General features: G+C 44.8%; 1 protein-coding gene across 2 annotated transcripts; it reads left to right on the top strand.

Moving 5' to 3' along the window:
* Window positions 1–1,482: 1,482 nt before the first annotated feature.
* Window positions 1,483–13,700, top strand: CLEC19A (C-type lectin domain containing 19A). Of its 2 annotated transcripts, none has more exons than XM_028706234.2 (5): window positions 1,483–1,816; window positions 6,142–6,307; window positions 7,790–7,883; window positions 10,499–10,631; window positions 11,782–13,700. In XM_028706234.2, exons 1-5 carry the CDS (start codon window positions 1,726–1,728, stop codon window positions 11,859–11,861), a joined length of 564 nt encoding a protein of 187 aa, XP_028562067.2. In that variant the 5' UTR covers window positions 1,483–1,725; the 3' UTR covers window positions 11,862–13,700. The 2 variants fall into 2 exon arrangements, with proteins under 2 accessions (XP_028562067.2, XP_077774641.1); XM_077918515.1 differs by lacking the exon at window positions 1,483–1,816 and adding an exon at window positions 2,744–3,857.
* The last annotated feature ends 461 nt before the right edge of the window (window positions 13,701–14,161 follow it).

Here is a 14,161-nt window from a genome sequence, read left to right as displayed (position 1 = left end):
GTGGGCACATACGGACTGGCAGTTGGGGAGTGGGGTGGGGTCGCATGAGGTGCCACTAGACACGGCCACAGTTTGAAGTTTCAGTAGGAAAAACATTCTTATGTATGTTTAGCTCCACAACAACCCTGTGAGGCAGGTTAGGCTGAGAGGCAGTGACTGACCTCCAAGGTCACCCACCAAGTTTCATGGCTGAGTGAGGATTTGAACCCTGGTCTCCCAGGTCCTAGTCCAATACTAACCACTAACACCACACTGGCTCTTGGGTAGTAGGAAGAAGAAGAAGAAGAAGAAGAAGAAGAGTTTGGATTTGATATCCCGCTTTATCACTACCTGAAGGAGTCTCAAAGCGGCTCACATTCTCCTTTCCCTTCCTCCCCCACAACAAACACTCTGTGAGGTGAGTGGGGCTGAGAGACTTCAGAGAAGTGTGACTGGCCCAAGGTCACCCAGCAGCTGCATGTGGAGGAGCGGAGACGTGAACCCGGTTCCCCAGATTACGAGACTACCGCTCTTAACCACTACACCACACTGGCTGCCATTTTGTTTCCTCCCCAATGTCTCCGCATTGTCCCACAACAGTGTGTGTGTGTGTGTGTGTGTGTGTGTGTGTGTGTGTGTGTGTTCAGAAAGGGGAAGAGGAATGGCAGCCCCCACCCAATATAGTGGAGAATATTCAAAAACACTGTGCAGAGCAATCCCCCCTCCACACACATACGCCTTGGGGGCTGAGAAAAGGAAAAAGAAATCTCATAAATTTCCTCAGGAAAAAAAACACCTTTGAAGAAATGCCATCTCTCAGTGTGTGCATCAACATGGGAGAAGTATAGACAGGATTCATCCCCAACTACCACCTGACACGTTAAATTGAGTGCATTGGGTGATTTGTAGGAACACCCCTTCCTGGTCTTTTAAAAAATGTGGTATATTGCCACATATCTTTCACTGTGCTGTGTTCCTTCATAGACCTAGCAGCTCTGAGACTTGGACCTGCCTCTGCCTTTGACAGTCCTGGCAAGTATTTTTTTAAAAGCACCAGGATGGAAAGCTTTTAAAAGAAAGCTTGAAGTGGCTTTATGTTCTAAAATCCAGCACATTGCTTTTTGGAATTGCGAATCGCCTTTGGGATTTACCTCTAAGTCACATAGCAATCATCTTAAGGGGTTGTTAGGTCATTTCTACTCCTGGGTGACGAGGGCAAGTTATTCCATTTTAGCCTTAACTTGGTTTTGTCTGGGACACTCTGGGTTGTTGTGTGGCAGTGCGTTAAGGAAGGGGTTCAAGCGCATCCACAACAGAAATAATCGGACTTCTTGCCGATGATTAATGGGAAGATGCATAAGGACCTTACAAGCAAATGGAGGGTGATTTGATCCAGAGTGAATGCTCATTGTCATAGAACTACCCAGAGACGGATGTGAAATAAAGACTACTTATAGTCTAAACGCCGCGTGAGCTTTACATGAGCAGATCACGATGGATGCTCAATAATCAGGTCATCTGGAGGAGTGAGAAAAAGTGGCCAGTGGTGTGGGAGGTTAGGCCGTGAGGCGTTCGGCCAGCATCCTGTGCAAATCTTGTTGAAAGTTTGCCCTTACAAGGGAGGGAGTTGTCTACAAAGCCTCTTTGCAGCTGCTCCAGTGACTTCAGTAGCACTACAAAGGGAGGAAAAACACGGAGCAGACAGTTCTTTGCAGCTCTGAAGAGGAGACTTGCTCTTGACCAGCTATGATATCGAGGTGGAATTTCTGTGCTACTTTCTCTGGGGTGCTGCTCGCCATCCAGGCTTTCCCACACACCAATATTAAAATCAGTCAAGGTGAGTACCCATCTCCGATGATAAAATACTCAAAACTGGGACACCTGAAGCCAAGGTAATTTTGCTTGGGGTTTAATCAGGTTGAGATTTAATCTTGGGTCCTAAATATCACCTCTTGGTTTTTGTCTCCTTCCCCCTTTGAGAAAATCCTCTAAATAGAGCTATAGATAGATAGATTCCATTTATATCACAAATTGCATAAGCTTTAGAAAATAAAAGATATGCAGAAGGGTAGAATGTTCAGTGACTCCTATGAATTTGCATACATCCAGTCAAAATTTCCCGTGTAGCACACAGCTATTGACCCAAACTAACATAAGTGTATCAGAACACAGTAAGCCCACTATATACGTTTGGTAGCAGCCCGTATCTCCTATATTGATCACAGAAATTAATCCTTCTTCACTTAAAGTTATTTTCTCTTGGGTTTTCTTCTCTGAAACTAATAAAGTGAGTTAGTTTGCTGTTTAAACACGGTCCCATATTCTCTCATGCCATTCTTTGATAGGTGATATTTGTTTTTTCAAATTAAGTCAGAAATGTTGGGATTTATGGGTAGCTTATCAGGAATCAAAAGGCTTTGATGAAAAGGCAACATGGAAAGTTCTTGACAAAACTGACAACTTGCTCCAACTTTATCGTTGAATCCAGTTCTGGTGGTAGCCTGTGTTCAGTAGGAATAGGGAATAAAATTCATTAAGTTTAAAAGCAAACCTATATACTTTTCAAAACAGTATGTAAACTGAAACTCAGCTAGCTTTTGAAATTCATACTTCTCTGAATTTTGCAATGCAGTTCTCCAGTCAAGTAATGTGTCAAAAAATACATATACCAGGTTAATGGTATATGTAAACACATATATAATGGTAAACACACACACACACACACACACACACACACACACACACACACAAACAATTAATATACCTTAAGAGACATTCTATTAGAGGAAATCACTTTACAAAATAATATTGGTCATAAATGCATACAAAAATGTGTATATTAGGAGAAATTCACACAAAAATGCTGATCGATTTTCATGAGGATTTCTTTAAATGAAAAACAAACAAACTGATGTAGACGTGTAAAGAACTGAAATGAAGATTGGAAACATGACCAACAGCAATAAATAGAAATTGACAGATTCATTCATCCCTAATGTTCAGATAGCATCTCAGCCGTCATTATGGCTCAGCTAAACTGTTTGAGAGTTTGTGGTATACTTACTCACTGTCATTTCATTTCCAGACCACTATTTGTACAAATTATGTGGATTTATTTGATTGCATAATTAAGTTGTTGTGGAACTTCTGTGTTATTGAAATGCCAAGAAATGAGATGATAAAATGATTTATGGGCATTAGGGATTATCGTGTACTTGGTTGTTGTTTTTTAACTTACTTAAATTAATGGATTCAGGCTAAAATAGTTGAACCTAAACCCAATTAAATCAAAGGGATGGCAGTCATGATCTTAACCAAATTTTTATTGAAATGAATGGAAATTAAATACAACTAACTTCTTATGGATCCAACTGCTGGGGTGTAAAGTAGAAAAGGGTGAGAAGTGTCTGAGCTCCACTGCAATATAACTAACCTTACCTTGGATGGATTTAGGGATGGAAGGATCTGCTCATTTTGGCTCTCGGTTTCTAATTTTTCCTATCCTAACATTTGCAGCAGTTTGTAATTAAGGAGGAAAAAAAACTCCGGGAAATTAATCAGGATTTTATTTCAAATTTCTCCTAATAAACATTTTTCAACCAACTTCTCAATTTTTGCATTTTTGTAAACATTGTTCAATTGGCGATCTGCATTGCAAAACTGGGATAAGGGCAAATTTCAAAGGATAGCTGTGTTTCTGTTCTCATGAAATTTTGGAAGTTGTAGATTGAATAGATGCGGCTTCAAATGAGGCCAGAATCGAATTTCTCCCCTATCTCTTGATGTCATGAGACCGAAGATGGAAGGAATTAATTTCACTTTCTTTCGGTGTTTGCACAGTTCAGCCACTGAAGTTGGTGGAACATATTCTAGAGAAAGTGAGTACATCTGAGCTTCACTGAAATACCATATGATCTCATCCTATGCGGGGGTTTGGTTCTAAGGGTCCTGCGTATACATAAAAATAGCATATGGCCAAACTCTTGGAGGCGCCCCACAGCTACCAGGAAGAAAGACACACACACACACACACACAATCCCCATACTCTCAGAGCCCGCATGCCTAGCATATAAATAAACAAATAATAGATATCATTGCTACTTCTTTATTTCCATCAGTACCTATTTGTCCTGTTTTTTCATGAGACATATAAGTGACTACCCTAACCCATCAAATTTTGCAGACCTTTTAACTTGCATCAGGGACGCTGGTTCCTAGTGGCCGAACCCTTTAGGGCCCCCTATATTTTGGGGGTAGGGGCTGCCCCCCGATGTCCCAAAAGCGCGGAGCTGAGCGCCCGTCCTCCTCCTGCCACAGAGGGGAAGGAGGGTTGAAGCAGCCTCCTGCCAGTGGTGGCACCAAGAAGAGGTGGAGGAGGAGCTGCTGGCCATTGAGCCGTGCGCCCGCCATGTTTGGCTTCACCCCTGGCTCCTCATGACTTCCTGACGTCACACGCATGACGTTGGGACATCGCAAGATCACACGTGTGGTGTTGGCCCCCCTCCCCAATCACCCTTGAAAGCTGGTGCCTCTGACTAGCATATTATATTATTTTCTCCTTTTAAAAGTACAGCTAGCAAATAAATCCTGAGGTGAATATGACATCCTTGATTTAACTCAGCCCTGGGAGTTGAAAGCTTACTGGCCGCTCGTCCAGAGACTGGGCCAACGTGGCCATTGGCAACTGAACAGAAAAGGTGCTAATTAGGGGGTTGACCTGCTTCGCCTTCTCTCCTCTTGCACATTTAACCTTAAAATTCTTTCAGGCACCTCTGGTGCACTGGAGCTAATCAAATTAATGTTACCCACTGGGGCAAGTGGTACAGAATTTCAACAAGCTGAATGGTTCAGACAGCTTCATTTTCCATCAGACGATGGGCCGTTTTCTGAAGAGGAATTTGGAGGGGGGAAACCAGCTTGAAAGCTTCGACTGGGGCCTAACTCATCCTTCCAGTAAGGTGTGCAGAGCCTTTGGCTGAACTACAACTCCCATCATCCCTGGTCATTGGCTGTGCTTGCTGAGCTGATGGGAGTTGTAGTTTGGCCAGATCTGGAGGACCAAAAGTTTCCCCAACCTACCGTTGATATTTAACACTGAGAATGAACCTTCTGTCTCATGTCTTCGCCACACTCCAGAAACATACCCTCCCTGCTTTTAGTGGTGTCATTGATTGATTGATTGATTGATTGATTGAAATATTTATAGACCACACTTTCATATTTTTTTTTAAGACACAGCCAGGCAGTATACAAACTCACCGAAAGATAAATAACAAACATCAATAAACAGCAGGCAATAAAAAGAAATTCACATTGGAAAGACCTGTCTGAATAGCACAGCTTTTTGGAGGTGGCTGAAAGAAGGCAGGGATGATTTGTGCTGAATTTGTAGTGGCAGGGAGTTCCACAGGGCAGGTCCTGCCACACTAAAAACTTAGTCTTTAGTTAAAGGCTGACCGAACCTCAGGGGCTAGATGAAACTCTCAATTATCAAGGTAGAGCATAAGGGATCAAGAGCTCCTTAGGTGCTTTGGATCCCCGTTTATAAAACCGTAGAATTGGAAGGGAACATAAGGGTCATCTAGTCCAACCCCCTGCAATGCAGGAATCTTTTGCCCAACATGGAACTTGAACCCACAACCCTGAGATTTAAGAGTTTCATTCTCTACCAACTGAGCCACCAAGGTGGGTTAGATCTTTGTGAATTAGCGCAAGAACCAGGAGCCTAGCTTGGTAGCAAACTGGCAACGAGTCAGGGCCATTGGGATGGGTGGGGGACACAATTCTGGTCCTTCTTTCCCACGTTAAGAGCCATGACGTCGCCTGCTGAAGTGGTATTTGCTAGAGGGGATAGGAGGACAAGGCTGTTTATCCAGCGTGGTGGGTTTTATCTAATCTCCTCTTTTGTGGGCTTCTTTCCACATGCCTCTCCCGAGCTCTTCCCCCTCCCAGCTCTGCATTGCCTGCAGCCAATGGTGTGTCAAGATGCATGGAAATGACAGCTGTTGCTCGTCTCTTTTGACAACCGTTGTTGAGACAGAGGTGGCTTTCCTGACCCTTGTAATCTTCTGGGCTCCCAGGACTGATAGCAAGTGAATCTGACAAGTGGAAGTGTGTTGAGATATGTGCCTCTCTAACCTATTTCCTTCCACTCTCCCTAGCTTTGCCAGAGCCAATTCTCTCTTACTCTTGCCCTCTCTTTTGGACGGAATATGAAGGCTTTTGCTATAGATACTTTCCAATCAATAAAACATGGGCGGAGGCTGACTTGTATTGCGCAGAGTTCTCCATCGGCCTAAAGTCAGCCAAATTAGCTTCCATTCACAGGTAAGAATCACGCAATAACGTTGCCCCATTTGCCCTAATGCATCACCCTTCGCTGGTACCTTGTTGCTGTGGAACACTTGGGATGTGTTCAGAGGATGGAGGCAAAAATGGCGAGCGGTTTAGGGACCAAGTCATGTGAGGGAGAGGTTGTAGGAGTTGGAGTGGTTCATTTGGAAAAGAAACAATTGGAAGGTGAGACTATACTATCCTCAGATATCCAGAGGACTGCTGTATAGGCAGAACAAATTTGTTTTCCTGTTGCTCCAGTAGCTGCAAATGACAAGGGAAAGGATTTAGATTAAGTTTAGGAAGTACTTCCTGATGGTATGAGCTGTTTGACAGTGGGACAGGCTGCATTGGAAGTTGGTGGATTTTTAGAGGTTTTTAAGCATAGAATGGGGACGCGGGTGGCGCTGTGGTCTAAACCACTGAGCCTAGGGCTTGCCGATCAGTAGGTCGGTGGTTCGAATCCCTGTGACAGGGTGAGCTCCCGTTGCTCAGTCCCTGCTCCTGCCAACCGAGCAGTTCGAAAGCACGTCAAAGTGCAAGTAGATAAATAGATACCGCTCCAGCGGGAAGGTAAACGGCGTTTCTGTGTGCTGCTCTGGTTCGCCAGAAGCGGCTTGGTCATGCTGGCCACATGACCCAGAAGCTGTACGCTGGCTCCCTCGGCCAGTAAAGCGAGATGAGCGCCGCAACCCCAGAGTCATTTGCGACTGGATCTAATGGTCAGGGGTCCCTTTACCTTTACCTTAAGCATAGAATGTAGTGTCGACTTCCTGCATCAACTGAGGGTGGGGCTACATGAACCTTGAGGTCCCCCTCCTAACTATATGATTCATTGATTACCTGGCAGCAGTATCGCTATTTACCCTGGTTAGTCCAAGTCCTTGATGGTTTTTGCGATGCTGTTCTCCAACGAACCCGTGTTTACAGAAATCCACGTATCAGGTCAACATGTGCTTAAGATGAATATCTTAGTGAAAATAACCTACAAAGGTGCATCATATTAGGAGAAAAGTCTTGCAGAAGTGGCATACATGAGTCAAAACAGTGCATAATAAGTTGTTTATTAGGAGATATTTGCACTAAAACGCTGAAGACTTTTGTGAAGAATTTGAAACTGCACATTGCTGCAAAAGGCAGAACACTGGAATGCGAGGTTAGAAAAATTAGAAGCGTAGAGAACTAAAAAGAAAGAGCTAGCACAGCATAGTGGTTAGAGCGTTGGACTAGGACCTGGGGAAGTAAGGGTTTGAATCTGCACTCAACCTTGAAACCCACTGGGTGACCTTGGGGGCTAGTCACAGCCTCTCGGCCTAACCTACCTTGCAGGGATGCTATGGGGATTAAATGAGGAGAGGGAGAGCCATATCTGCCCCCTTGAGCTCCTTGCAAGAAAGGTGGGATGTAAATGCAATGAAATAAAGAAATAAGTATTAACAGATCTTTGCATTCCTAATTACATATGACTATTGGCAGCTGGGAAGAGAATGTATTCGTCTACGACCTGGTAAACAGCCGAGTGCCTGGAATACCGACGGATGTTTGGATGGGACTTAATGATCTAAGACAGGTAAGAACCTAACCGTACCAGATGCTGCACCTCTCATCAGGCCCAAAATAAGAAGAGACCTGCTGGGTGAGACTTTGGTGGCATCTAGCCTAGCAGAAGTGGAGCATTAAGGGAAATAGCCCTGCTTTATATTGAGTCATCCTGTTTATCCATCTAGGTCAGCATAATCTATGCCAGGGGTCAGCAACCTTTTTCAGCCGTGGGCCGGTCCACCGTCCCTCAGACCATGTGGGGGGCCGGACTATATTTTTTGGGGGGGGATGAACGAATTCCTATGCCCCACAAATAACCCAGAGATGCATTTTAAATAAAAGGACACATTTGACTCATGTAAAAACATGCTGATTCCTGGGCCGTCCATGGACCGGATTTAGAAGGCGATTGGGCTGGATCTAGCCCCCGGGCCTTAGGTTGCCTACCCCTGATCTATGCTGACTTGGCAGTAGCTTTCCAGAGTTTCAGATGGGGGTTTTCTCCCAAACCTATCTGGAGATGCTGGGATCTTCTGCATGGAGAGCAGATGCTCTTCCACAAAGTAACAGCTGGATAATTAAATAGCCCTGGCAGCTTCCTATATGTCTATATATTCCTATGCTTCTGCATAGGAAGTCGGTTATTGACAGGAGTGAGCCAGCAGTAAATCACACAAAGTAAGTAGAGTTAACTCTATATTAGGATCTGCACAGGATGTCATGCCTAATGAGCACAGCAACTGTTCTTCGGTAGGTCTTTCTCCCAAGGTTTAACCCTTTAGGATGTTCCAATAAGCAAGGAGGATGAATTGTACAAACTAGTTAACCTGCCTCCTCAAAATACAAAATTCTTCCGCAATAGGTTTACCCTACACCCTACCTCATTGGCTCTATTCAAAGCAGTTTGTGCACTGAAAGGCAGCTATTCTACAAAATCTGCCCTTCTCAGAATTGTGTGCAGTGCAGCTCTCTAACTCGCCCCAAAACTGCATGGTAGGAGATAGCTGGGCATAGAACTGCATTTATTAGTGAGATTAATGTACAGGCAACTCCCCATTTATGTATGCACACATCGGCACGAAGCCCGGAGTGGTACAGAAAGGGGCAAAGGGGGCCTTAAAAGAGCAAGAAAATGGCAGAAAGTTTAGCAATTCCACAAGCCTTCGCAAGTGCAATCCCAGGAGCCCTTGCACTGAGTTGGAGTTTGAACAAGTAGGGTTCGGAGGGAGAAATGGTGGGTGTTTGCAGACTTTTTCAATGGTGTTCCAAATATGCACAATTTCAGTTAAACACACTGTGTCTCGGAACGTAAAATTGGGAGTTGCCTATATAAAATGCATTATTAAATTAAGGGGAATTGCTTGCAAAAATGTATTGGCCTGAATATAAGCCTCACTTTTTACCCAAATTCTGACTGTGAAAAGTTAAAGTGCAGCTTATATGTGGTGTACACCCAGGAGCGCCACAAAGCGGCTCCTGCCCCACACATAGTCCCCTGTCCTCTCCCCCAAGGCTGGGAAGGGAGAAAGCAAGGAAGAGAAATGCCGTTGGCAATGCAGTCCCCCCCCCCCCCCCCCGTTTGCAGCCAGGAGCAGCGAAGAATGGAGCTGCTTATATTCGGGTATTTTTTGTTTTTTTCCTCCCCCCCCCCCAATTTTAATGATGTGGCTTATATTTGGGTGCGGCTTATATTTGGGCCACTGCAGTATATTAGGCGAATAGGTTGGTTAAACCCATGGGTTTTAATGCAAATTAAGTTAAAATCACAACCACGCCCCATTGATTTAATTGAATTTATCTTCAGCCAATTTAGCCTGGATCCAACCAACTGATTTCAGTACATTAAAAAGTACAAGAAGATGACTCATGCCCACACATCAGTTTGCCATCTTGTTTCTGGGTTTTTGATAATAGAGAAGCCCCATAATGGAAGTCCCACCTGTAATTGATATAGATACTGGTCTTGAAATGAAATGACAGACATTTATTCAGGCAAGAAATATATACCACACACACTGACAAAGTTGCCTTCTTGGGCAAGGCATTTGCTTCTCAAAACCAATTGTGCAGGTTTGCTGAGCAGCTGTAATGACAGCTGAAATGGTATCTCAAAACCAAGAAGAGGTGAATCTGCTCATTTTGATTTTTCTCAGTTTCTCTGTTTTCCAGCCTTAAATTCAGTTCTACACATTTCCACATCTGCTTGTTTTTTAAAAAATCCTCATGAAAATTCACCAGCAATGAAATGTGGGTTTCTCCTAATACATACATTTGTATGTGATTTTTGACCATTTTTTTTTTGCAAAGCATTTTCTCCTAATATAATGCAGTTTTTCACCAATACATGCATGTTTATGCACACTTTGCCACTGTACGTGCGTTTTTGTACCCACGACTTCGCTCGAGAACTGCATTGTCAAAATTCAGAGAAGTTTTGAAAAATGACCGCTCGCTGGCTTGTATATCGCTTTGGAAAGCGTGAGTTAGCTATGTTCACCTTGAAATGTAAACTGAATGGCATTTCTTCTCCATCCCTAGAATGCTCCAAATGCTTCCATCTATGCTGGTTAACAGCAAAGATTGAATATGTGCCATTTCCTGTCTGTTTCCCTAGCACTAACTCCCTGGTGATGTATTTGGTAGGAAAGCAATTTTGAATGGACAGATGGCTCCTCATATGACTATAACTACTGGGATGGCAATCAACCAGATGACGGGATCCACTCTAAACCAGAAGATGAAGACTGTGTGCAGATCTGGTACAGATACAGCAGTGGTAGGTGGTACAGTAGATGTATCTCAGAGATGGCCTCTTCCCAGGAGCTGGGGATGCTCACGCAGGAGAAGAGGCAAGAGGCAATATGATTGCCACCTTCAGATATCTGAGTGGCTGTCACACAAATGATGGAGCAGAGTTGTTGTTTCCTGAGTGCCTCACAACTCAGGGACAGAGCACATGCTTATGAGATACAGATGTTGTCACGTTGCAGATGTGGTGGAAAAGAGCAGAGAGAGAGAGTCTACCCAGGCAGGGAGCAGGGGCGAATATACTATGAAACTGATGAAACTTAAGCTTCTGGGCCTCTAATCCTGGAGGGCCCCCAGAAATGACTTTACTCCACATTGCTTAAATTTGGGGGGTCTAGTAGACCCAATTCGAGTCGTACGACTCAAATGGGTTGATTTTTTTGCTGTGTATATTTCAACAATCCCAAAGTTTGCGAATCAGCAGCACAGATGTTGTAAATGTGGAACATTGTGGTAAGTTGGCTGTTCTGCTGTGGCTAATGTATCCTGCCCCCCCGCCCCTTATTAGCAGAGGTCAAGACCCTAGAGGAATAACAATGAGTTCATAAAAGTACTGAAGCAGATACAAAAGTAGTTATTTAGACCTCATTGCTGTTTGTGATGGGCCCCCCATAACAGTTCAAGCTTCAGGGCCCCCCAAATATAGGTCCACCATTAGCAGCGAGGACCATATATAGCCATGCCCTCTTCCTGTCAGGGCACAAAGGGGAAGCGATCTCACAAAGTTTGACACGAAAGGAAAATGGGAGCGAGAGGGGAGAGGAAAGTGAGTGAATTTAGGCACCTGTTCTTAAAGTTAGAAAGTGATTACATTCAAGTCTTGTATTCTCCGTGACATGCTACTTTCCTGTGTGCAGGATTATTATTATTCATATTGGGTACAGTGGAACATTGCCTCTGAGTTTGAGCTAGCAGAAGCTTTGCCTCTTCAATATGCTGCCATTGCTTCCTTCCTTGGAAACTGGGGTGTAAAACTCCATCCAACACACTCCTTATTTCTCTCTCTCTCTCTCTCTCTCTCTCTCTCTCTCTCTCTCTCTCTCCCTCCCTCCCTCCCTCCCCACCCACCCACCCACCCACCCACCCACCCACCCACCCACCCAATTTCTTTTTCATAGCTTTAAGGTCTTGGAATGACAATAGCTGCAGCAGAGAATTTCCATTTGTGTGCAAGATCCCATCCCTGGCGGCTGATTAAGCGTTTGCCCAAAACAAAAGCAACAACTCAACTTCTGTCTAAACAACATGGAATGAAATGGATGTACAACCTTTTTCTAAGCCTGTCTCCCCATCCCACTGCACCCCAATCTCGTGCCCTCCAGATGTTTTGAACCCCAAATCCCATTGGAGTTGGGAGCCGTAGTTCAAAGCATCTGAAGAGCGCTAGATTAGTGGGAGGCTGTTCTAAGGCATAATTCTCTCACCTCTAATAAACATATATCTGTATCTGACTCAATGAAGGCTCCAGCTAGTCATCATGACCAAATTTGTGTGTGTGTGTGTGTGTGTGTGTGTGTGTGTGTTTGTATGTTCTGTACCTGGTCAATGCTCAGGGATGGTGGGAGCTGGAGTCGTGGAGGGCCACGGCTGCCCCATATCTGGTGTATTCACTGGGTCCCAGCTGCATCCAGGTAATTTTTTGCAGGGGGTACATTTGCCACCGGTATGCAATGTGCAGCTGTCATCAGTGAACAGACTGCATCTTCCGATGCTGTTGTTTTTAGATTGTGAGATTGATTATAGCAGGTGTGGGGAACCTTTAGCCCTCTGGGTGCGGCTGAACTACAATTCCCATCAGTCGCAGCAAGCATGACCAATGGTTGGGGGTGATGGGAGTTGTAGTTCAGCAACATTCCAAGGGCCAAAAGTTCCCCACACTTGGAATTTAGCATCTGGCAGACTCTGCTTTCCAAACCAACTTCAGGTTTAATTTTAAGTGAAGGGTTTGGGTTGTCGTTATTGTTTTGTTTTGTTTTTTTATTAAGGTTTGCTTTCTTGGTTTATGGCCCCAGAACTAGGCAATATGGTACCCTCTACGTGTTGTGGAATACAGTTCCCATCTCTTCTCTTATCATTGGCCATGCTGTTTGGGTGTGCACCACTGTGCCTATTTCTGCTTGAACCTCTTATTTTCTTGGGTAGGGTTTGAACATTTAGATGATGCTGACTACAGCTCCCATCATCCCTGCCCGTTGCTCATGCTTTCCCAGGGCTGATGGGAGTTGTAGTTCGGGAACACCTGGAGGACCAGAGGTTCCCCACATCTTTTTGAATCCCTGGATCTTGCTGAGAAGCACACCACAATCAGATTGTCTTGAGCAACTTTTTCATATTGGGGCCAATGAACGAATCAGTTTTGAGCCATGGTGGCAGGGTGGGTGGGAGGGAAATAGAGTAAAAAAGCAAGAGTCCCCATCTCAGTCAGCCCATGTTAAATAGGAAACAGTTCTGTTTTTATGTCTGTGTCGAGATGTTAGACGGAGTGGATGGCAATTAGCACTGGCATGATTATTTCAAGATGAATCAGCGGGCCAAATGGAAAATTGATCAACATCCATATGGTTAGATCAGCCTCCCCTTGTGTAGAAGCGCCGTGTTGTTTCATAGCCGTTTGTTGCACCGCTAATGTCAAGAGCTTTCTGCCCCTCTCGACTCTTGCTGCTGACTCATACTCAGGTGCAGCTGAATGCAGACGCTGAATGGGCTTTCTGGGCTGAAGCCCAGTGGTGACATGATGTGTAACCAGGGCTGGGAAATGAAGGAATAGCAAGTCCTGTTAGGTAGTAGGAGCAACACTTTTATTTGTTTAGCTAAAAGCCAAAACGGGGGGGGGGGGGAATGGAACCCAACCTCCCCTGTGAATGTTCCACAGGAGCACCCTTATTACGTGATTGCTACTTGTTTCTCGTAATTAAAAGGATCCTTCTTGTCTTTCTGCTTTTCTGAAACGTAAAAAAAAGATTAACGTGGTTTAACAGTGACTTAAGACCTTAACCAAACAAGACAATCAACATTAAATGAATGAACTGAAACTTAACCTGTTTTCTGCTGATTTGTCTCTCCAGCTTTTTACTGCCTTAAAAGGTAAAGGTAAAGGTACCCCTGCCCGTACGGGCCAGTCTTGACAGACTTTAGGGTTGTGCACCCATCTCACTTAAGAGGCCGGGGGCCAGCGCTGTCCGGAGACACTTCCGGGTCACGTGGCCAGCGTGACAAAGCCGCATCTGGCGAGCCAGCACAGCACACGGAAACACCGTTTACCTTCCCGCCAGTAAGCGGTCCCTATTTATCTACTTGCACCCGGAGGTGCTTTCGAACTGCTAGGTTGGCAGGCGCTGGGACCGAGCAACGGGAGCGCACCCCGCCGCGGGGATTCGAACCGGCTTTTACCCACAGCGCCACCCCCAAAATGCTGTGGGATGCCGTTAAGTGCCGTTGTCCGTTTGAGTTCACCAAGGCATATGTTTATTGCTTGATTTCTGCATTGCAAGGGGTTGG

Source organism: Podarcis muralis, chromosome 14, assembly GCF_964188315.1.
Source record: "Podarcis muralis chromosome 14, rPodMur119.hap1.1, whole genome shotgun sequence".
Lineage (NCBI taxonomy): Eukaryota > Metazoa > Chordata > Lepidosauria > Squamata > Lacertidae > Podarcis > Podarcis muralis.
This window is presented reverse-complemented; position numbering and strand designations above follow the sequence as displayed.

Bases quoted from the DNA above. Each gene is read 5' to 3' on its own strand.
- CLEC19A (XM_028706234.2), top strand. From the start codon at position 1,726: ATGATATCGAGGTGGAATTTCTGTGCTACTTTCTCTGGGGTGCTGCTC. The intron at 7,884-10,498 runs GTAAGAACCTAA...TGTATTTGGTAG, and splicing joins GACTTAATGATCTAAGACAG to GAAAGCAATTTTGAATGGAC. The intron at 10,632-11,781 runs GTAGGTGGTACA...TCTTTTTCATAG, and splicing joins CTGGTACAGATACAGCAGTG to CTTTAAGGTCTTGGAATGAC.